Here is a 22,931-nt window from a genome sequence, read left to right as displayed (position 1 = left end):
CACGTTGGGCTTCTTATCTAGTGTGATACCTCTTGAGCTCTAAAGGTTGGATTTGGAAAATGCTTGGCATCATCCTTGGTCTTTATTTCAGAAAGCATCCTGGGATGGCACGGGCCCAAGTCACACTCCACGGAGCAGCTGAAAAATGGGACACTTGGCTCCTTGCCATCAGCCAGCGCCAGCATCACCTGGGCCATTTTACCCAACTCCACGGAGGATGAGCAAACCTTCCCGCCAGAGCCAGAGCCAGAGCCAGAGGTAAGCCGGCTGCCCTCTCTAGCACCGTGTGTGGCTTTGTGTTAGTGCTTGCTTGCTGGGAAAGAGAGTAATTATATTTGTAACTTGCTCATCTCTGGATTTTAAGAGGAGACCAATAATAAAATGGAAGCATCACCTGGGGAGACAAAATCACCCCCGAGCATGCCTGTTCTCCTGCCTGGCAGTTGCCGTGGGCGAATTATGATGCAACCGATGGGGAATCTCCTATTTTCACTGAAACGGAAGTTATTTTCATATTGAGCAGGAGAGATTCGAACGCACTCGCTGACGTGACGCCTGTTGACATGACGGGAGCAGTTACAATATATTCTATCACTCCCCTAAAAATAGCGGCTTCTTTGTGTTGGTTGTGCTGATACCCTGAGCTCCTGCCTCCCACGCGCACTCCCCGCATGCTGCAGGACCGGGCGAGCCCACGGGCAGCGGCTGGGGCTCTTCCGGGCGCTGCGCTGCAGCCCAGGTCCAGGGAGGAGCAGCCCTGTCGACCTTAGCGGCCAGCCAGACCCCCACAGGCTCACTGGGCCCTGCGATCCGCCTGCACGATGCTCCTTGACCAACGGCGCGTCTGAGTGGCAGCTGGAGAGAAGCCAAATGCAGCCTGCCTTGTGTTCGTCTCTCCCGTGTCACGAGTGAATTTCTGTTTTCTCTGTTTCTTTGGATGCACATTTCCTGTCGACATGATCTTGTGAACCGGGCTGGGACCTACTGTAACCATATGTTAGAGATTGTTCTTCGTTTGAATTGAAATCACTTTGGCTAGAAAGTTATAGAACAGGATCTGTTTTGTAAGGGTGCACGCCCCAGAGCAGCGTCTTGGATCAAATGGTCTTGGTCCTCCACTGGCATTTTCCTCCCAGCTTCACATGGTTCTTTTCTCCGAGGGTGACTAAAGGGCCTAGATCTTCCAGAGGCAGGGTCAGCCTGCCCACAAGTATTTTGTCAGCATCTGTAAGGTGACTTTGCAGAGTATGAAATGATAGGGGATGTGAGATTTTGAGAGGCCTTTGCCTCTGGCCGTGCACCGAGTTTCAGGTGGGAAACACTTGCAGCTGACATGTAGTTGCCTTGCAAGGTAAGTTGGAAACTGAGAGGATGATCGGAGCTTGGGATCAGGTAGCTCTGTTGAGAGCCTTGGGTGGGTCATGTTTGAGGAGGGGTGCTTCGCTGCTGAGGGGCTAGAACTCCAGTCCCTTCCATTCCATTGGGAAAGACGTTTGGGACTTCACACCATAATACACATATTAAAACTTGCTCTAGAAGGACATGAAGAGAGAAATTCTTAGATCTTCAGAAACAAATTCTGTGCACAGCAGCATCACGGAAACCCTAGCAGAGACTGTCACCTAATAAGCTTAAAAAAAAATGATTTTGTTTATTTATTTATTGAAGTCTAGTTGATTTATAGTGTGTTAGTTTGGACTATACGGCAAAGTGATTCAGTTATACATAATTCTTTTTTAAAATATTCTTTTCCATTATGGTTTATCACAGGATATTGAATATATCAGTAGTCCCTTGTGCTATACAATAAGACCTTGTTGGTTATCCATTCCATAAAAGAGTTTGCATCTGCTAACCCCAGCCTCCCAATCTGTCAGTCCCCAATCCCCCACCGCCTTGCCAACTACAAGTCTGTTCTCTGTGTCCATGAGTCTGTGATAGGTTCATTTGTATCATATTTTAGATTCCACAGGTAGGTGATATCATATGGTATTTGTCTTTCTCCTTCTGACTTCATTTAATGTAATAATCTCTAGTTGTGTGTGTGTGTGTATATATATAATTATATACATATTAAAAATTATATATATATAATGGAATACTACTCAGCCTTAAGAATGAGCAACATGGATGTAGCTAGAGATTATTACACACACACACACATATATGTATATATCTGTATATATATGTGTGTATGTGTGTGTCTGTGTGTTCTTTATGCATTCATCTGTCAATGGGTATTTAGGTTGTTTCCATGAACACTGGGGTGCGTGTATTTGAATTAGAGCTGTGTCTGGATATATGCCCAGGAGTGAGAGAGCTGGATCTTATGGTAATTCTGTTTTTAGCTTTTTTTGAGGAACCTCTGCAGTGTTTTCCACTGTGACTGCACCAACTCACATTCCAAACAACAGTGTAAGAGGGTTCCCTTTTCTCCACACCTTCTCTAGCATTTGTTGTTTGTAGACTTTATAAAGATAGCCATTCTGACCAGTATGAAGTAGTACTTCGTGGTAGTTTTGATTTGCATTTCTTTAATAATTATCTTACTCCTTGGAAGGAAAGTTATGACCAACCTAGATAGCATATTAAAAAGCAGAGACATTACTTTGCCAACAAAGGTCCATCTAGTCAAGGCTATGGTTTTTCCAGTGGTCATGTATGGATGTGAGAGTTGGACTGTGAAGAAAGCTGAGTGCCAAAAAATTGATGCTTTTGAACTGTGGTGTTGGAGAAGACTCTTGAGAGTCCCTTGGACTGCAAGGAGATCCAACCAGTCCATCCTAAAGGAGATCAGTCCTGGGTGTTCACTGGAAGGACTGATGCTGAAGCTGAAACTACAATACTTTGGCCACCTGATGCAAAGAGCTGACTCATTGGAAAAGACCCTGATGCTGGGAGGGATTGGGGGCAGGAGGAGAAGGGGACGACAGAGGATGAGATGGCTGGATGGCATCACCAACTCAATGGACATGGGTTTGGGTGGACTCCGGGAGTTGGTGATGGACAGGGAGGCCTGGTGTCCATGGGGTCTCCAAGAGTGAGACACGACTGAGCGACTGAACTGAATAACTAGTGACCTTGAGCGTCTCCTCACGTTCCTGTTGGCCATCTCTGTGTTCTAGGAGAAACATCCGTTCAGTAACCTAACAAACTGGTTATCAGGGCTGCTGGTATTCCGCATCCTGAGTTCTTCATGTATGTGTGCTGCTTCCCATGGGTGCTTCCTGTAACTCCAAAGTTTGAGAGATCTGGGTTTTTTTTAAACATAAAATTATTGCCCACTTTGCTTTCCGGTCAGTAGCAGAGGCAGAAGATAGTATATCATTATCCGTAAGAAATAACGAGCTCCGAAGTTCAGCTTAAAAAAAATACCTTGAAGGAGAAGCACTAAGGAGAGTTTTTCCCCCTGAAGTTAGGGACAGTCATTAATTTCTTGTTGTCATTTTTGCCCTTATTCCTTTTGTGGGCTCAATAGGAGATAGTGTCTGGTAATCCTTTACAGCAGGCAAGACTTATGGGTTGTGATGTGGGTGTGATGGTTTTCTGAGAAGAAAGGATTAAGAGTTCTTTTGCAAAGCCTTCCCTCATTTTTTCCAGTAACACCTCTAGTAGATGATTTTTGCAACCCAAAGAGCTAGTGTTGATTGGATGCTATTTTTATTTTAGGCCATTGTGCCTTTTTTTTTTTTTTTTTTTTTTGTCGTAAGAATTGAAGAAGCTAGCATCAGCCACCCAATAGTTTTCTTGTCAGAAAAAGGAGAATGTTTTCATTGTCTCCCTTTTGTATAATTTCGGAAAAACAGTCCCAGAAGAAGTGAAGTGAAATTCCTGAAGGCTAAAAAGTTCCTTATGAGAATGTTCCTTATCCCTTTTGATGTTGAGAATATAGTTACTAACTGGGTGGTCATTGGAAGAGTAGGAACGGTAGCTATTGTGATGCTTTAGACAAATATGTTCTTCTGGCTTATTGTTGTGATCACGTTAGGTCTTTAGGAGCGTAAATTAGGATATAAACACTCCGATATGTATTTATGGTGTTTGTTTTATTATTTTTTTGCCATATTGTATGGCACTCGGAATCTTTATTCCCCAACCAGGGATTGAACCCATGCCGTCTGCAGTGGAAGTGCAGGATCTCTGGACTGCCAGGAAAGTCCCTGTTTGTGTCTTTTTATGCCATCAAGCAATTCAGTCAGTTCAGTTCAGTTGCTCAGTCGTGTCCGACTCTTTGTGACCCCATGAATCGCAGCACGCCAGGCCTCCCTGTCCATCACCAACTCCCGGAGTTTACTCAAACTCATGCCCATCGAGTCGGTGATGCCATCCAGCCATCTCATCCCCTGTCGTCCCCTTCTCCTCCTGCCCCCAATCCCTCCCAGCATCAGGGTCTTTTCCAGTGAGTGAACTCTTCGCATGAGGTGGCCCAATTAACTCAATCCAATTCCCATCAGACACAGACTGGGCGTCCTCCAGTTCAGCTCAATTCTGATGCTGTCCACCTGGAGGGGGCGCCAGATCGCACAGGGGAAGGGCTCAGACCTACAAGACTGAGCCCCGCCTTCCATGTCAGATCCAATCACAAGTCCAGGTTGTCCCCTGTGCTTCTGACCAACTGGCTATGGGTTGGAGAGTCCTGTCCTCCTCTCAGGTGTGATTAATTTGCTAGAGTGGCTCACAGAACTCAGAGAAACACTTACCAGTTTCCTACAGAAGGATGTCATTCAGGAACGGAAGAAAGAAAAGTTCAGAGCAAGGTCTGTAGGGAGGAGCTTGGAGCTTCACTGCCCCCTCTGAGTATACCTCCACCTCCCTGCACCCCACCTATTCACCAACCAGGATGTTCTCTGAACCCTGTTCTTTAGGGGTTTTATGGAGGTCTCATTGCATAGGCAAGAGTAAAGAAATTCTTGGCCACTGGTGATTCTCCAGTGATTAAATCACCTCCAGCTCCTCTCCCTTCCCTGGAGACAAGGGAGTGGGACTGAAAGCTCCAACCCTCTCATCACAGGGGTCAGCCCCACAGACAACCATCTCCCATCCTTAGGTGACCAGGGGCTTACAAAAGTCACTCACTAACATAACAAATGACACATTTAAAGCTCTCATCTCTTAGGAAATTCTGAGGGTTTTAGGAACTCTGTGCCAGAAATAGGTACAAAAAGCAAATGTACATTTCTCATCATAAATCACAATTTCACACTCCCCTCCCCTGGCTCTGGCTTACGATAAAACAACTTACACGTATCTGGAAAATGAATGCATTTTCAAGTTCAGTCTGTTTCAATCTCAACAGCACAGAACTCAGCAGTGTGTATTTAATAATGTGAGTTACAAGAAAGTCGTGGTTAGCCCTGTTATCAAATGCAGAGATCTCAAAATTCTATTCTGCTGGGGCTGGAACTAACTAAATGTGAAAATGAAATATTCTCACATAATGAAGCGAGTTAGGATCGTGGTTTCCCCTGTTAGTAGAACGACAATTCAACTCTCTTAACATGTTTGAAATGTTAAGTTTAGACAGAAAAAGGTTTTGGTTGTGCTTTCTTTGTCGAAGTACACCTTGTTTTAGGACAGGAGGAGGGGAGATGTTGGGCCTGATGCTCTTGACCTTCATACACCCTCTGGACCGAAAACCCCCCAGCCCAAATCCAGGTCCCCAGGTCCCTCGCTTTTTCACAGTGAGGCCTCTAAAGCATGACGGTTTCCTCAGTGTATCTGTGTGGGAGTTGGAAGCTGAGATGGGGACCGTATTCCTTCTGCTGGTGTAACTGGTGGACAGGGTCATGAAGGGATGTGTTTAGAGTCAGGTGCAGTGGTCAGGATTCTGTTCAGTCCCCCTGCGCTGGTGGGAGAGGCTGTTGAAGCCGCCGCAGCAGCATGCAGATACTGGGATCAGGACTACCTGGAGTGCTGTCTCTTGAGTTAAAAAGCCTAAGGGGGCTTGGGCTTCCCTTGTGGCTCAGCTGGTAAAGAATCTGCCTGCAATTTGGGAGACCTGGGTTCGATCCCTGGGTTGGGAAGATCCCCTGGAGAAGGTAAAGGCTAGCCACTCCAGTATTCTGTCCTGGAGAATTCCATGGGCTGTATAGTCCATGGGATCACAAAGAGTCGGACACGACTGAGTGACTTTCACTTTCACTTCAGACCAGTGATACTGTACATACCCAATTCCTGTATCACATCCCTTCCTGATCAAAATACCTGAAGTGGTTTCCGTTCCCAGCCCTGGATCTGGACTGGTCAGGCTGTTGCTGAAATAGGGAAGCAGAGGATGGCATGGGAGCAATCCTGGATGTATACCCATCTTTCTAGAGTAGGGGTCCCCAGCCTCTGGGATCTAATGCATGATGATCTGAGGTGGAGCTGATTTAATAATAATAGAAATGCAGTGCACAATAGATGGAGTGCTCTGGAATCATCCTGAAACCATCTCCCACTTCCACCCCAAGCCCCGGTCCAGGGTAAAATTGCCTTTTATGGATCTGGCCCCTGTTGCCAAAAAGATTGGGGCCCGCTGTTCTAGACAATATATCTGAGGGGTGGAACCCCTCATTTGTCATAAAAATCAGGTTTATAGAGGTATAATTCATAAATAATAAAACTCACCCCTTTAAAAATGCAGTTTTATCACTTCTGTCCTTTGATTTGTTACGGCAGTCCCACCACTTTCCAAGATTCCCTTGGGTTCCTGTATATTTAACTTCTCCTCTGTCCCTGGTGAGCACTCATCTGTCTTCTTCCATGTAGTTTTGCCTTTTTCAGAACACCCATCTAAATGGAGTCGTGCAGTCTGGCTCCCTTTGTCGGGCATAACGTGTGTTGTGTTAGTCACTGGAAGTGTTTATTTGGTGCCCAGATACCTGCCCCTGGCCTGGAGAGAAACTGGAGAGTCATCTCACTAATCCCTCCGCTGTGGCTTCCCAGGTGGTGCTAGTGGTAAAGAACCCACCTGCCAATGCAGGAGACATAAAAGACCTGGGTTCCGTCTCTGGGTCGGGACAATCCCCTGGAGGAGGGCATGGCAACCCACTCCAGTGTTCTTCCCTGGAGAATCCCATGGACAGAGGAGCCTGGCGGGCTACGGTCCATGGGATCGCAAAGAGTCGAATACAACTGATGCGACTTAGCACGCACGCACGGGTACCTTCAGCAGAAAGTCTTGATGCCATGTCTCAGGAACATGCTGCCAGCTCCTATCAACCCTGGGTTGAGTGTTTCATTAGAACACTTTGCTTGGTGAACCATCTGCATCGCAGTGGCAGCGTTGCCATCAAGAGACCATATGCCCTGCATCCCCCAAGTCTAGCATGTTCAGAAAGACTTCTCCTAATGTCCCTAGTACTAAGGACTGGATTAGTATATAAAGGAGCTAAATGGGCTTTGGCTAGAAAATGGCAGAATTGAATTTTCAAGTGCTATGTCATAATCCCTCCTTCTCCAATGGGGAGGGTATTGTCTTACCAATGAGGGGAAGAGACAGATTTAAAAGATTGAGCTGAATGTTGCCTCAAGAAGAATTTTCATGGCCTTGGTTGAATTGTCATTTTTAGCCCAGAACCTTTGAACCACTCAGTTAACATAGAAGGCTGTCAGTTTTGAAATACTCTGAAGTTCAAGTTGAAGCCTAGCCAGTCTAAGCTCAAGCCATTTTGATGATGGTTTACATCAGTGTATAGGTATGTGTAGATTTGAGCATAAGTATAAGACATAGGATGGTGATAGCTTTTTCAGGATAAGGTGATGTGCTATTTTGATCCTTTGGATGATTTTTTTTAAATTTATTATTTGTGGCCATGCTGGTCTTTGTTGCTGTCCTCAGGCTTTCTCTAGTTGTGGTAATTGGGGACTGCGCTTGGATGCAGTGGGGTGTGTGGGCTTCTCATCGCAGTAGCTTCTCTTGTTGCGGAGCATGGGTTCTAGAGTTCAGGCTTCAGTGGTTGCAGCTCACAGGCTCAGCTGCCTTGTGGCGTGTGGGATATTCCCAGACCAAGGATCAAACCTGTGTCCCCTGCATTAGTACACAGATTCTTAACCACCGGACCATCAGGGAAGTCCTGGGTAATTCTTTTAGTCCACATTTTCAACCTTGAAGATTTGTTCAAAATATTTGATACACATTTGTTTGTTATCAACTGCTTGACCAGGGAGTGAGACAGCTTACCCATCATTATAATGATGGAAAATTGCTTTTGTGATTTCCGTGATAGGTCCACAAAGTTTAATGGTTGCTCTGTAGGAGATGTTGTCGATCATGTCCAGTCTTGGTAGCGAGAAAGTTCATGGGTGACATGATTACCTGTTTTCTGTCCCACTCCCCTTCCTTAGTCAGAGAGTTTAATTGCATCAAACTTTCCAGATCCTGTGGAATACTTTTTTCCTCTGTGAACCATGCCTTCGAATCACTAAATCTTAGAATAGTCTTTCGGGGTCCAGTGGCTACTCCCCAGACTGGAGTGACTGACTGGCTTGCCAAGGGTCACAGGACTGACGAACAGTAAAGGCAAGGTGGAAGTCTGGACTTCTTCATCCCGAGCCAATGCCCTTTCCTATAGATCACACCATTTCCTGTGTCCGGAAGGAATCTTCAACTGCAAATAACAGAGAACCCAACAATCAGAAGCTCAAGCAATAACACCGTTTAATTTTCTCACACAATTGGACTTCTGCCAATAGTGGTCATAGGTTTGTTGGAGTCACTCCTGATGCCCTTGAAGATACAGGCTGTTAGAAATTGGTATGCAGGTTCCTCAGAAACAAAAAACTAAAACCGGAACTACTGTCTGATCCAGCAATCCCACTGTGTGTCTTTATCCAGAAGCATTGCAATCAGGATCTTGAGATGTTTACACTCCAGTGTTCATTTATTTCAGCTTTGCTCCTGAATAGCCACAAGGTGGAAACAACCCAAATGGATGAATGAACAAGGACAGTGTGGTATATGGATACGATGGATTGTTAACCTTAAAAAGGGTGAGCCTTCAGGGCATTATGCTAAGTGAAATACGCCAGTCACAGAAGGACAAATACAGGATTCCACTCATAGGAAGTCTCTAAAGTTATCAGACTCATAGAAACAGGAAGTAGGATGATGGTGGCTGGGGTATCGGGGGTGAAGAGCTTGCTCTCCAGTGAGTGGAGAGTCCCGGTTGTACGAGACGGAGGGGAGGAGGTCCGCTCTGCAGCCGCGTGCATGTAACCGACACCAACCCTACCACACACTTCAGCATTTGTTATGAGAGTAGATCTTGTGAGTCCTTTGTGATGCAACACATCGGTTACCTCTCTTTAAAAAAAAAACAGATTTCTTCCATTATTCTTGAGTTGGTTTTTCATCCCCACGCTTGTCATGGTGGCGGTGTGCCAGCTACAGTCCCCCCAAGCACCAGAAACTCATGGCCTTCCTTTAGAATGTGGGATGAGATGAAGGCTTTCCCAGGATGCCCCACGTGGGAAGGGAAGGCCCCAGCACACTTTTCCTGTAAGTCCCAACCAGAACTAGATCCCCCGGGGCCCCACCCAAGACCTATAACTCGAGCCTGGCCAGCTGGGTTTCCATGACTGCTTTAGAGTAATCAGTTGCCCTCCATGGCCATGGAGGAGGGTGCTGAATCACAGTGAATCTTGAGTCCTAGGTGGCCCCACATTGGGTCCCCATTAGCAGGGGAGAAGGTGGGATAGCCCTGGGGTGTGGAGATAGTGTGACTGGACCCCCCAGACCTGCCCCAAGCGGGTTTTCTTCCTACAGTACTCATCTTCAGCTTCCTTAAGACTTTTCTAGCCCTACCATTTCATCTCATAGGCCAAATTCTTTGACGAGTGAATATGAATGAAAGGTCCATCTGTACTGTTCATATCTTGAGGGCATCTTCTCCCTGTCCTCATCTCTGTCTTTTGCTCTTTCTAGGAGTCTGGATGCCCCAATAGAAGTAAGTCTAGGGACTTCCCTGGCGGTCCAGGGGTTGAGACTTTGTGCTCCCAATGCAGGGGGCAGGGGTTCCATCCCTGGCCGTGAGACTGAGATCCCACGTGCCATGCAGCATGGCCAAAAACCTAAAAAATAAAAAAAGTAAGTCTAACCTGCTGAGTGGCACGTGAGTTATGAATGCTGCTGTAATGAGAGATTCATTAATGACCAGTGTCCTGGCCTCCCTAAACAGAAGGCTCTCCTACTAATTAGTCCATTTCTCATGATTGGCCTTGACCTGTCCTACACATACTAGATGGTGGTGGTGATATGTGGAACTCTTATTATGACCTTTTCAGAAGATCCATGCAGGGCATTCCAATTTGGGTCAGAAGATCCATGCAGGGCATTCCAATTTGGGTCCTGACATTATAGGAATGAGCAGTGGGTTTTAATCATCTGGATTTTTTTCTTCTCCTCTTCTGGCTGTAGGTCTGCAGAGACAGCAGTCCATCCACTCTGCAAATGTAGAAGATACGCCTCCTAGTTACCAGACCCTCAGGACTTAGAAGGATCCAGGTTGTTGCTTCTGTTGAAAATAGATCCTTCCCTCATAAGTTTGCTCTGTGTCCCAATATAGTAAGATAGTAATTATTCATCTTCTTGATTATTTGTTTGTTCATCAAACACTAATTGAGCTACTATGTGGTGGACATTGAATGGAAGACTCCTTAGTTTAGCAGATTTCATAGCTCAGTACTGTGAGCTAAATCATACCCAGGTGGCCAGTGCAAGAGACTTAAGAGGTACAGGTTTGATCCTTGGGTTGGGAAGATCCCCTGGAGGAAGGCATGGCAACCCACTCCAGTATTCTTGCCTGGACAATCCCACTGTCAGAGAAGCCTGGTGTGCTACAATCAATCCATAGGGTTGCAAAGAGTCAGACGTGACTAAAGTGACTTAGTGCGCATGAGCTAAATCATATGCTACCTTCCCTACAAGTTCATATGTTGAAGACCTAACCCCTAATAGGACTGTATCTGAGAGCCCTTAGGAAGCAGTTAAGATTAAATGAGGTCATATGGGTGAGGCCCTAATCCAAGAGGACGCTCTCTGACTCTCCACCCTGGGAGGACGTGGCAGAAGGCAGCCGTCTGCAAACTGAGAAGAGAGCCCTCATCAGAACCCAGCTGTGCTGGCCCCCTGATCTTGGACTTTCAGGCTCTAGAACTGTGAGAAAATAAACTCCTATTGTTGAACCCAACCCAGTCTATGGACTTTTGTTTGCCCAAGCTAAGACACTCAGCTTATTAACTCCCATGTGTTTTTCACAGTAGTCACAATTATTTTTTTTATACCTTGCTTGATATTAGAAGCAGGAGAGATGGTTTTTAGCTCAGTGATGCTTCCAGGTTAGTTTGCCAACCCTGTGGAGGCTCTGGTGGTCTGGGGCTGTGGTCTGCCTGTGACCTGTAGCAGTTAAAATGACCATGTGTGAGATGCATGGCGTTTGGTGGTGCTCTCATAGGATCCGATTGTTGTTCCTCCTGTGGCTGAGAGCTCCTGTCTGTTAAAAAAAAAAAAAAAAAAAAAAAGTTTTTCTGTCCTCTCAACAAATCAACAGCAGACATAACCATCACACACAAACCTAAGTGCTATGTGCATCTTTCAAGGGCTTCTTGAACCTGGATTCTGGCTGCACTGATGAGTTCTCAGGGGCTACAAGATACAGACAGTGGTGTCATTTCCTGGGCAGCTTTGGGGGGTTTTTGGTTACTTTTTCAAGGATTTGTTCCTCCCTTCATTCCTTTTCCTTTTTTCTCCTCCTCCCTTCTAGTGGGTGATAATAAAGTTTTGTTTTCTTGGGTGATGTTGCTTTCATAAGAGCAGGTGGAATACACTGGGAGGTCCCCAACCACGCCTTCTTACGAGCTGGTAGGGTGTGTCTGGGGCTTGAACCAGCGGGTGCAGCCCTGCAACAAGCTGGTCTGTGGCGAGCCTCCCTCCCCTCCCCACAGTCCACTGTGGCTTTGTGACATAAACACCCACCAGAGTGTTGGGGATGCAGCCACTGAGGATTTGCCAGTTGTGAGCTGGAGCTATATGAAAAAAAATCAGCACCAAGTGGTATAATCTCTTCTGTCCTGCAGCAGCCCCCAGAGGATTAAGCGCTTTGAAACTGGTGAATGAAAAGGGTTTAAAATTATGCAGTGTTCCCTATGGGTTTCCCCCCTTCTCCCCTCCCCCCTTCTCCCTCTCCCCACCCCTCATGTCCTCCTTTCCACTCCCCCCTCCTCATCCCCCCCCCCTCCCCTCCCTCCTCCTCCTCTTTGCCTTCCTGCCGGTCCTGTGGCCACAGAGAGGGAAAGCCTGACCTGAACCAGACGTGAAGAGTGGAAGAGAGTGCATGCAGGTGGTAGGATTATTTTTAGTGTGCTGTTGTCTCGGGTTTATTTATTCTCTTCGTAGCCAGGTGGCCCCAAATTTCACAACTCCCTCCGCTTTCCCCTGGCCCGCCTTGCCCTGTGAAGTGGTACCCGCAGAAACAAGCTCTTTGCCATCTGCCCGGCTTACATTTTTATTTGCCCACGATGAATAACTCTTCCCAGGGTGATTTATATGTCCCCTCTGATGATGTTCACTTTCCAGAGATGGGAAGTCGATGCTCAGAGACTTATGATCTTGGGAAAACAATGTTATGGAAGAAACGAGGAAAGTCTTTTCTCACATTCACTTTGGGCTCTGCCTGAATTAATCAATGAGTTCTTGGATCCCTTTTGCGATGTGAAATTGAGTTTTATAGATGGATTATGGGGCCATGAGGCACAGGGGCTGCCTTTGTGCTGTATTGTAATTCTAAAGCCTAAATTTTTTGGTAATGATGAAAGATGAGCAGCTCACCAGAGCAGAGGTGATGTGTGTGTATGCGATTGAAATTGTCTAAGTCCTGGTAGTTAATTCTCTCCCTGCGGATATAGGACTCAAACGACCGCTGCTCTGACTGACACTTGATCCTGCTTTACCGGCAACTGTTTGGCTGGCTGTCCTGTTCCCCAAGCTCTCCTGCCCCTGAATATATTAGAGCAGCAGGGGTCAAGCAGGTGGGCTTTGTGAGGTGACAGGTGACACCTGGCCACCACCATCTTCTTTCTCCTCTGGGAACAGTTTGTAGTCATCGCTTACCCAAAACCCTGACCCTGCTTCTCTGCCACTCTCCATCTGCAGCTGGTTCCTTAGACACTGGACTGTCCTCTGTCGCATGTGGCTCTGTCTGTCGGCTACAGTAATCCCAGCCAATGACCTCATCACTAATAAGTATAAGAAGAGAGGCAGATACACAGGCATTTGGAGGAAAAAGAAACCATAACTTTTTTGGAAGTGAAGTTAAACCTGAGAACACACTATCAATTGTTAAAGTCCCAAACTGTCCTTCACATTGCCCCCAAGTCTGTTTTCCTCAATCTTATCAGAATTGCTTTCCTTGAAAGAGAATAAACAATGTATAGAACTTGATTGCCTTTAAGTAATGCTGCAAGGCATCAGATCTTACAGTGGATGTATAGTATTTAATCCACACTCTTGAGTTTGGAAGAGTTTTGTGGGTCATTCTGGAAATGGACCCCACCATGAATGACATTCTTTTTTGGAAAATGTGTTTCAGACCCCAGATATCTTCTTTTCACTGGCTTGTGGACTAAAATGCAGGGCCAGCTGGCAGTTTTGTTTTAAAAAATTATATAACTGGGGGAGAAAACAACCCCTTTGGGGAACATGAGGTTTTCTTAGAGTGACTGAAACCAGTTTCCTGTACTGAAGTGAGAAATGCAAGCAAGAGAAAGGGACTGCTCTTAGATTTACGTGCCTTTTTATTTCATTATGGTGCAGTTTTAGAGCTAAAAACTTTATTTAGAATTAAATCTTACGTAGAAATTCCCAGAATGAGAAAATGCCCGCCCATGTTAGATGCTGCTTTGTGAAATCAGTGGGTCTTCACCAGAAGAGGGGAGAAGTGAGGTTAGATGTCTTAATGGCTTCTTCCTGAGTCTTAGCAGATCCCCTTTATAAAGCAGCAGCATGCCCGTCTCACAGAAGCAGGCTCTTTGTTTGTTTATTTTTTTTAGAACACAAATTCCTGGAAGAAACAATCAGTAGAACATAAGAGACAAAAGAATAACTGAGAAGGGGAGATCTTCTTTTTGATAGTCTGGCTGTTGAGGTGAATAAAAAGTGTTTCAAAGCTGCGGGAGTATGTTGGAGAGGTGAGGTTAGATGTTTGCATGCCTAGATCATTGGAACGAAGCTGGTACTCTGTCTTCTCTTGGGCATTCTGGTCTAGGGTTGATGTCAGGTTGAGCCATCCCTTGATGCGGAGGGGTGGGTGTTAGCATGATGTGTCTTTAGGGTCCCCTCTGTGGAGGCTGGCAGAGTCTATTGGACCCCAGTCCGTTTATTTACTGTTTTTAAGAACGTGGGTGGGTAAGTGATCAGTGGTGATGATCATAGTAGTTTCCTGATGGAAATGTCATGAGGACCAGTTGAGACAGTGCCTTGTCAGTGGTCAGCTCTCTGCCTCGCACATAGTAGGTCCTCACTTGTCTAAGTCAGTCCTTGTTCAGATTGTCTTTGACCTGCCTCTCTCATCTTGTAGTATCTTATCTTTAGATACAAGTTAAGTTGAGAAACCCCTCCGAGCATTTGTTGTTAAGCGAGTTTGAGTTCCTCCCACGAGATTCATTTCTCTTATGTCGTTTTCCTAAAGAATAGTCTGGGTGTAAATGATGACAAATGTATCTATTTATATGGTGACCCTGATTTACAAAGGTCTTCCACTTATTCAAATATGGCTTCTCCAGCTGATTGAAGAAATGATGAAGGCACTTCTGTTGCAAGGCAGGCATCTTGCCAGGCTCCTCGCTGAGGAAGTCCTAAAACCATCCATCCAGTTGCAGAGTGGTCCCAGCTCCCTGGGCATCTGGAAGGCATGCTGACTTTCACACCCCAGCCTCGCTCAGCAGAGGAAGTCTGGAGTGTAGAGAAATAAAGGAAATATTACGTAGACTGTATTAGTTTTGTACCGCTGCTGTAACACATGGCCATGAACTTAACAGCTTGTAAAGCACAAATATATCATCTTAGAGTTCTGTAGGTTAGAAGTCTTAGGTCTTGGTGGATTAAGATCCAGGTGTCAGCAGGATGGCATTCCTTTCTGGAGGGAGGCTCTAGGGGTGAATCTGTTCCCTTGGCTTTTCCAGTTTCTAGAGGCCACCCGCATTCCTTGGCTTGTGGCCTCTCTCTCCCATCTTTTTTAAAAATGATTTTTTTTCTTTGGCTGCACAGATTTTTCTCTCGTTGTGGCAAGCAGGGGCTACTTTATAGTTGTGCGTGGTCTACAGTAGTTGTGGCACTTGGGTTTTGTTGCCCAGTGGCATGTGGAATTTTCCCAGACTGGAGATCAAACCCGTTTTCCCTGTATTGGCAGGTGGATTCTTACCCACTGTACCGCCAGGGAAGTCCCCCTTCCTCTGTCTTCATCTTACATCTCTGTGACTCTGCTTCCACACTCCTATCTGACTCTTCCACTTTTAAGGATCCTTGTGGTGACATGGGACCCACCCAGATAATGTAGGACAGTCTCCCTACTTTAAGATCAGCGGATGAGCACTCTTTCATTCCCTGCTGCCTAACAATAATAACCTAACACAGTTAATAACCTAACACAGTCGAGTCCTGATTATTAGAACGGAACATTTTGGGGCCATTATTCAGTCTACACAGCAAGCAGGTTGCTTGGCAGTCACCGAATACATTAGACAAACCGAAGAAATAAAACTGGGATCGACCTCTGGCTTGCAGTAGAGCCAGTGGTTAAATTGCTCCCTTTAAGGAAAGCAGTCAGCTCAGCTGGATACGTTATCAGGAGAAAAGTGACTGGCTTTGCTTTCTGTACACAGTGAAGCTTTTCCAAAGTGGCTTTTCCCAGCCCGTCCCTGCTCCCCATCCCCCACTCCCACTGCTCCCAGGAGCCTCAGAATTAAGTCAGATGTGACCCATGAGGTCATCTGAGACAGTTCACACAGTTCAGAGCTTGCCAGTGGGAGGAGGAGCAGGAGGACTTGGAAAATTGCTGTGAAACAGCATAATTGTTCCATAAATATAGCATAGGATTTGTAGGAAGTTGGAAGTGCCCACTATTTCTTCCTTCCAATGTGACCACCTACAAGGAGCTGCTGTCTCTCTTCTGGGGAGTCTGTTTGCAGAGCAAACATACATACTTTAAACAGTTTTTACAGCAGTGGAATCACACTATAGATAACGTGGCTCTTTCATTTTTAATTTAACAATAGACCATAGGTGTATTAGCATTCCTTTTAACAGCCTCAAAGCATTCAAGTCTGTGTCTCATAATTCATGGAATCACATACCGTAATTTATCAATATTTAACCACTAATTTGTTTAACCAGACTCCACGAGAGACTTTCAGATTGTCCAGTTTCTTTTACAAATAGTGCTTGACACATATTTGGCACACGAATGCACAGATGTCTTATATAGGGAAACTATCTAATAGTGGAATTTAAGTGGAATTCAGCCAGCACGTGTGGGAGTTGAAAATTTTGCAAAGTGTTACCAAATTGCTCTCCAAGACTCAGCCAAATTTACCCTCTCGGCTATGTGTGAGGGCTGCTACTGTCCTGTGCTTTTGGCATTAGGATGAGTAGCAAGGTCTTATTTTCTTACCAGTGCTTTTTACGAAGAAAAATGGTTTCTTGTTTAATTTCTGTTCTTATAATTACAAATGAAGTTAAGAATATGCTTCCCGTATTTATTAGCCCTTTGTATTTCTCTTGCTTTTAATGTTTTAGGCACAGCCTTTGTATTCTTTTTCAGTTCAGTTGGACTTCCTAATCGGTGTTCTATAAGAATCCTTTTTATATTAAGCCAATCAATTCTTCATTGTGTGGGAAAGATGTTTTGTCCTCCTGTTGGGTGTACGTTGAGTGCTAAGACATGAGGACCACAGTCATCGTTGCAGTGGCCAGCATAACATTTTACCCCGTGGAGGAGCCCTGCCTTGAGTCAGTTTGAGGGTCAGAGTCCCTTTACATCCTTTCATAACTCAGCGCTCATTTCAGAAGACTTGTGTGTATTGCTGTCCTAGGGTCGCCCACTGGGATGAGCCGCCGGTTCGATGTGTTTGTGGTGGCGGTTTCACAGGGATGTTTGACATTGTGGGAATGTACTTGAGCTGCTGTGTATACCCATCCTTCCTGGAAACATCATCTGCAAGAATCTATCATCCTGTCATGGAGAGCATTGGTCCTCCTGCCCGCGGACCAATCCCCCAGGCCCCCTTCTTACTCGGAGGCAGAAGTCAAAATGCGTAGCCGTCATTCTGCAAGTGGTCCTGGCTTTGACCCTCCGTCCCCATCCACGGCTGATTGTTGCTGGTTTTAAGGCTGTTTTTTAAAGGTCCTTTTTCAAAACTGTATTTATTTGGCTGTACCAGATCTTCGTTGCGGCACTTGGGATCTTCAGCTGCTGCATTTCAAACTCTTAGCTGCAGTATGTGGGATCTAGTTCCCTGACCAGGGATCGAACCCTGACCCCTTGTGTTGGAAGCACAGGGTCTTAGTCACTTGGACCACCAAAGAAGTCCCTTAAGACAGTTTTATGCAGGATACTTATCAAGTTTAAAAAAAAAAACCAGTAGTTTTATTTCTCAGAAAATGCAGCACATAATGTCAGAAGTTAAACATTTTTTTTTTAATTCTAAAGACATCGGATGGTAGCATGATAAAATATTCAGTTAAATATCAATTTCAAATAAGGTATCATCTACCACAGGATATTTTTAAACTCGCATGAGGGATGTGTTTCATGATCATGCTTTATGAAAGGGATGAAGATTTATCGTTCAGGAATAGACCATTTATCAAACGTCTACCCAAGTGACAGGAAGCTTAGCTTTGCGAGTCATTGCAGGGCTGTGTTATGCTGGAGAAATGGAGATTCTGTGCCTCAGAATGGTCTTTAAAAAAAAAGAATTAGTGTTTAAAAGAGTGTGGGTGCTACCTGAGACATTCATACCTTAAAATTCACTGTGGTCTTTTTGTGCTAAATATCATCCAGTTTTTAAAAAAATTGTGTTTTGTTGAAGTATAGTTGATTTACAACGTGTTAACTTCTGCTGTGCGGCCAAGGGATTCGGTTACACTTACATGTGTTATCTCTCATATTCTTTCCGTTATGGCTTATCACAGGACACTGAATGTAGTCCCCTGTCTATGCAGAAAGGCCTTGTCTACCCTTCCCTGTGTAGACACTCCCAGCCCTTCCTCCTCCCTCCCCTTTGGCAACCACGAGTCTATTTTTGTGTCTTGTGAGTCTCTTTCTGTTTCACAGAGACATTCATTTGTGTCATATTTTAAGCTCCTCATGTAAGTGATATCATATGGTATTTTGTCTTTCTCTGTCTGATTTACTTGGTAATCTCCAGGTCCCTCCATGTTGCTTCAAATGGCATTATTTCATTCTTTTCTGTGGCCAAGTGACATTCCATTATATATAATACGCAGCATCTTCCGTATCCATCTTCTGGACAGAGGTTGTTTCCATGTCTTGGCTTTTGTGAATAGTGCTTCTGTGAACTTTGGGGTGCATGTATCTTTTTGAAATCTGGTTTTAAACCCACAGTTCTGATCATGAATAACTCTCACCACACAGTTTTCTCATTCCTCTGGGATGGTTACAACTGTCTCACACGTTTCCCCTTGAAGTTTTCATTGAATGAAGCATTTGAAAGTGGGGCATGGCAGAGTATGATACTGTGATGGTTTTTAAAGTCGAAGACGTAGTAAGCCTCATTGGGATTTTATGGCAGTGGAATAATCTGAAAAAATGAATTGTTGCAGTTACCCTCTTAGATCCCGAGTATCAATTCCCATTCAGATAAAAATACAAGGAAACCTTCTTTAATAATATCTGCTATCACAGTGGCTAGAAAAAATAGTCGTACAAAATGCAAATTAAAAAGCAGAGAAAATGCTGGCTGTTTGAGCCGAAGTGTATGGAGTGGGATTTAGAGATTGGAGCATCACTGGAGGCTTATTGGTGCTTCCTCACCGTAGCGTTAAGAGCTGTGTGGTTTTGTTTCTGGTTTATTCTTTTTCTTTCCCCTCACTACAAAACCCTAGATAGAGCCTATTTTCTTCCAGATGCTTTTCCCTAAGTTTGTTAGTTTTTATAGAAGTCAGAACATGATAGACATACACCGGGGACTTTTTAAAAAATGGATGGATTTTATTTATTTATTTATTTATTTATTTGGCCTTGCTATGCAGCATGTGGGATCCTAGTTCCCCAACCAGGGATTGGACCTGTGCCCTCTGCGCTTTCTCAACCCCTGGACCTCCAGGGAAGTCCCCTAGAAACTTTTTAAGAGAAGTAAAGAGTCTAAAATTGCCCAAGCTTCAGATTGTTTCTACAATTTCTAGCTCCCCTGAGAATGGTGTCCCTGGTGGCCTGGACAGAGTGTTATCTTCAGAACAGTTTAATGGGCTTTGCCTCTCCTGTTATTCATGATGCAATCCCATTTTACCTGCAAAGAGCAATAAATGCCTCTTGCTTCTAATGACTCAGAACCAAGTCAAAGGCTATTCTTTAGCTTGTGGGACCACTAGTTATCTCCTTTGGCTTGTCATCCCCTCCTCAGATTTTCACTGTGTATGTTGTGTACTCAGTCGTGTCTGACTCTTGGTGATTCCCATGGACTGTAGCCCACCAGGCTCCTCTGTCTACAGGCTTTCCCAGGCAAGAATACTGGAGTGGGTTGCCATTTCCTCCTCCAGGGGATCTTCCCGACCCAGGGATTGAACCCAGTCTACTCCACTGCAGGCAAATTCTTTACCCACTGAGCCACCTGGGAAATTTTCCCTGGAGAAGAATCAATTGGGAATTTTCAAGTGAGAGACAGAAATGATGAAATTGGACAGACGCAACCCTGAGTCAGAATTAAATGAACACCTGCTTAGCCACTCATGCTCTTCCAGTCCAAGCTTATAACTTTCTCATCCAGCTTTTGGGTCCTTGAGAAAAATTTCCAGGACCTGGTCTAACGTTGAGAAATACAATTTCCTTCTTCAACTTGTGCCTACCTGAAATTTGGGGGAAAGTTGTCCATGTGTCCATGATTGGATCCTGTGTCCACACCGAGCTCTCAGGATTAAGTTTGGAAAGGCATTAGAGACCATGACACACTTCCTGCTACTGACTTTGCTGGGGGCCAGCCCTCCAACACGCCTGCTGCTTTTCTGGGCTGGTCCTTGGAGTCCCTGTGGTCTTTCATCATAGGAGCCGTGCTTTCCTCAAGTGCTCACGTGTGTCCAGATCACGTGGGAGCTCGTAACCCTCAGGCTCTGCAGGGGGAGGGGCGGAAGTGGGGCATGTTCAGGGGGTATAGAGTTTCAGTTTCACAAGAGGAAAAACTTCCAGAACTTTATTGCCCAATAACCTGAATAGAATTGATACTACTGAACTGTACATTTAGGAACAGTTAAGATGTTAAACAAGCAGTCAGATGTAAAGTGACTGGTCATAACTATGCACTAAGGCCTGTATGTTGCATTGTATATAAATTCTGCTTCGATTCAAAAATGGCATCAAAACGCAAACAGAACACAGGTCTGGGCGCCTGTCCCCAGAGATCCTGGTTCTGAAAGCCTGGGATGGTACCCAGCCTTTGCATTTCTTTCTTTTTTTTTTTTTTTTTTTTAATTTTTTTATTAGTTGGAGGCTAATTACTTCACAACATTTCAGTGGGTTTTGTCATACATTGATATGAATCAGCCATAGATTTACACGTATTCCCCATCCCGATCCCCCCTCCCATCTCCCTCTCCACCCGATTCCTCTGGGTCTTCCCAGTGCACCAGGCCCAAGCACTTGTCTCATGCATCCCACCTGGGCTGGTGATCTGTTTCACCATAGATAGTATACATGCTGTTCTTTTGAAACATCCCACCCTCACCTCATTTCTTTCTTTTTTTCTTTTATTGAGCATCTTTTGGGGGAAGGGGGCTGCGCTGGATCTTCTTTGCGACATGTGGGCTTTCTCTCGTTGCAACAAGCAGGGGCTGCTCCCTAGTCGCAGTGTGTGGGCGTCTCATTGCAAAGCGCAGACTCCGGGAGCTCAGGCTTTGAGAGTTGTGGCACACACTTCCTTCGTTGCCCCGGGGCCTGTGGTCTCCCTGAGCCGGGGACTGAAGCTGTGTCCCCTGCACTGGCAGCTGGATTCCTAACCATCGGACACCGGGGAGTCCCAGACCTGGTGCTTCCATCAAGTGCCCGGTGACGCTGAGGCTGCAGGTTGGAGACAGTGTGTTAGGAGGCCAGATCCCGAGCTCCCCCCGCCCCAATCCATCCTGCACCTTCTCCTGGCTTTGTGCCTTTTTTCCCCACCCCTGCCTTAGATGCTGGGCCCATGGCTGTGCATAATTTGTAGAAAAAGCTAGGTGGTCCAGCAGTTAGCGGCATCAAGAGTAGAGTCTGAAACAACCACTCTGGGGGGCGCCATCGAGTTTAGTCTCCTGTGTTCACTTTTTGAATAGAGCTGCTTACCCTAGGCCGAATCAGAAGAAATCCATCATACGGCACAGAGCATAGATCAATAACAATTATGGATATAGAAAGTCAGAACTCTCCTCGATGTGCATCTGTGGTTACAACAGAAGCAAATCATGGTAGAACTCCATGATGTTTGCAGTTACAGAATCATTTTCTATCGCCTTCCGCTACACCATATATCATTCCATCACCTTTTTGTTTTGGCGGTGAAGGCCTTTGTAAAATTGTTCTTCTGTGCTTCATTCAGCATTTTAGACTCTCTTAAACGATCTGTTCTCACTGAGCTTTTTGTTGTGAAAACGTTAAGAAAAGACAGGCACGGCGGTAGCCTGTGAATGACCCTGGGAGGCTCCCATGTTGGGTTTTAGAGCAGAGAGGGACTCCTTCGGCCCTGGGATCATCAGAGCCTTCGTCAGGACATGCGTGCTCTTGCCGCAGAGAAATAACAAACGGTGGCGCCCCGGAAGTGAGTTGGGAGGAGGTTCACAGGGGAAAAGCTGCTGCAGTGATGGATGTTTTCTTTGCACGCTGACCAGCAGGGCAGCCGCCAGCCACCTGTGGCTGCCGAGTGTGTACAGTGAGGCTGGGTAAGGTGTGTTTCGTTTTAACGGATTCCCGTATCTGCTTAGTGTGGTGGCTACCACGTCAAGCAGGGCAAAGTCTAGGCTGGAGGAGGGTCAGGTGAGCAGCAGGAGGGGGTGTGAGAAAGGGGTCTGGGGGAGGAAGGCCCCAAATGCCGGGCTGGGTGAGTAGATCATTGTCTCTGGGCAGTGGGAGACTTTAAACGGAGAAGCGGGTGCTCAGGACAGAACCTTCTCGTGGTACCAGACGAGTGTGAGAGGAGGGGTCTGGAGCAGACGAGAGTCTGGGAGGGGCCGGGGTTCTATGAGATGTGCCCAGGGCCCAGGGTGTGATGGCAGAGGTGGGGGAGGCAGGGGGGTGTATAAGCAGGGGTGCTGGGTGCTGGGGAGGTGTCCGTGAGCCTGCAGGCTCAGCCGGGGTGACGAGGAGGATGGTGAGCGACGCAGGGAAGGTGGGGTGCTGGGGGGTCCTTGAGTTGTGTGTGGGCCTGAGAGGGGAGAAAAAATGCTAACGGCTCTTTCCCAGTTGAGTGATGCCACTTCTGAGTTCTCAAGTGCTCTTGCGCGGTGCCTGGTTGACTAAAATAATGCCACCTGCTGGCATTGGGACCAGAGTGGCCGCTGGTTCCATCAGCTGCCTCCAGGGCCCGCCTCTTCCTTCCTTCTGAACTGCCTGCCGCTGCTTCACTGCTCCCCACGGCTCCGGCAAGAGCTCCTGTTGACCCCACAGCTGGGAACGCAGACCAACCACGGTCCACGCGGGGCCGCGGAGCCCCGGCCGTGTCCTGGACCGTCTGCCCCTCTCCTGTGCCTCCCATGG

The 22,931-nt window shown here is 46.1% G+C and overlaps 1 protein-coding gene across 3 annotated transcripts in view; it reads left to right on the top strand.

The window, feature by feature from the left end:
• The window catches only part of OSBPL10 (oxysterol binding protein like 10), a 317,366-nt gene that overhangs the window by 246,657 nt on the left and 47,778 nt on the right, over window positions 1-22,931 (top strand). For all 3 annotated transcript variants that reach the window (XM_043885775.1, XM_043885773.1, XM_043885776.1), the window contains exon 6: window positions 92-258. In XM_043885775.1, coding sequence (XP_043741710.1) covers window positions 92-258 — 167 coding nt within the window. The remainder of the gene's footprint in view (window positions 1-91; window positions 259-22,931) is intronic.

Source organism: Cervus elaphus, chromosome 24 (assembly GCF_910594005.1).
Source record: "Cervus elaphus chromosome 24, mCerEla1.1, whole genome shotgun sequence".
Lineage (NCBI taxonomy): Eukaryota > Metazoa > Chordata > Mammalia > Artiodactyla > Cervidae > Cervus > Cervus elaphus.
This window is presented reverse-complemented; position numbering and strand designations above follow the sequence as displayed.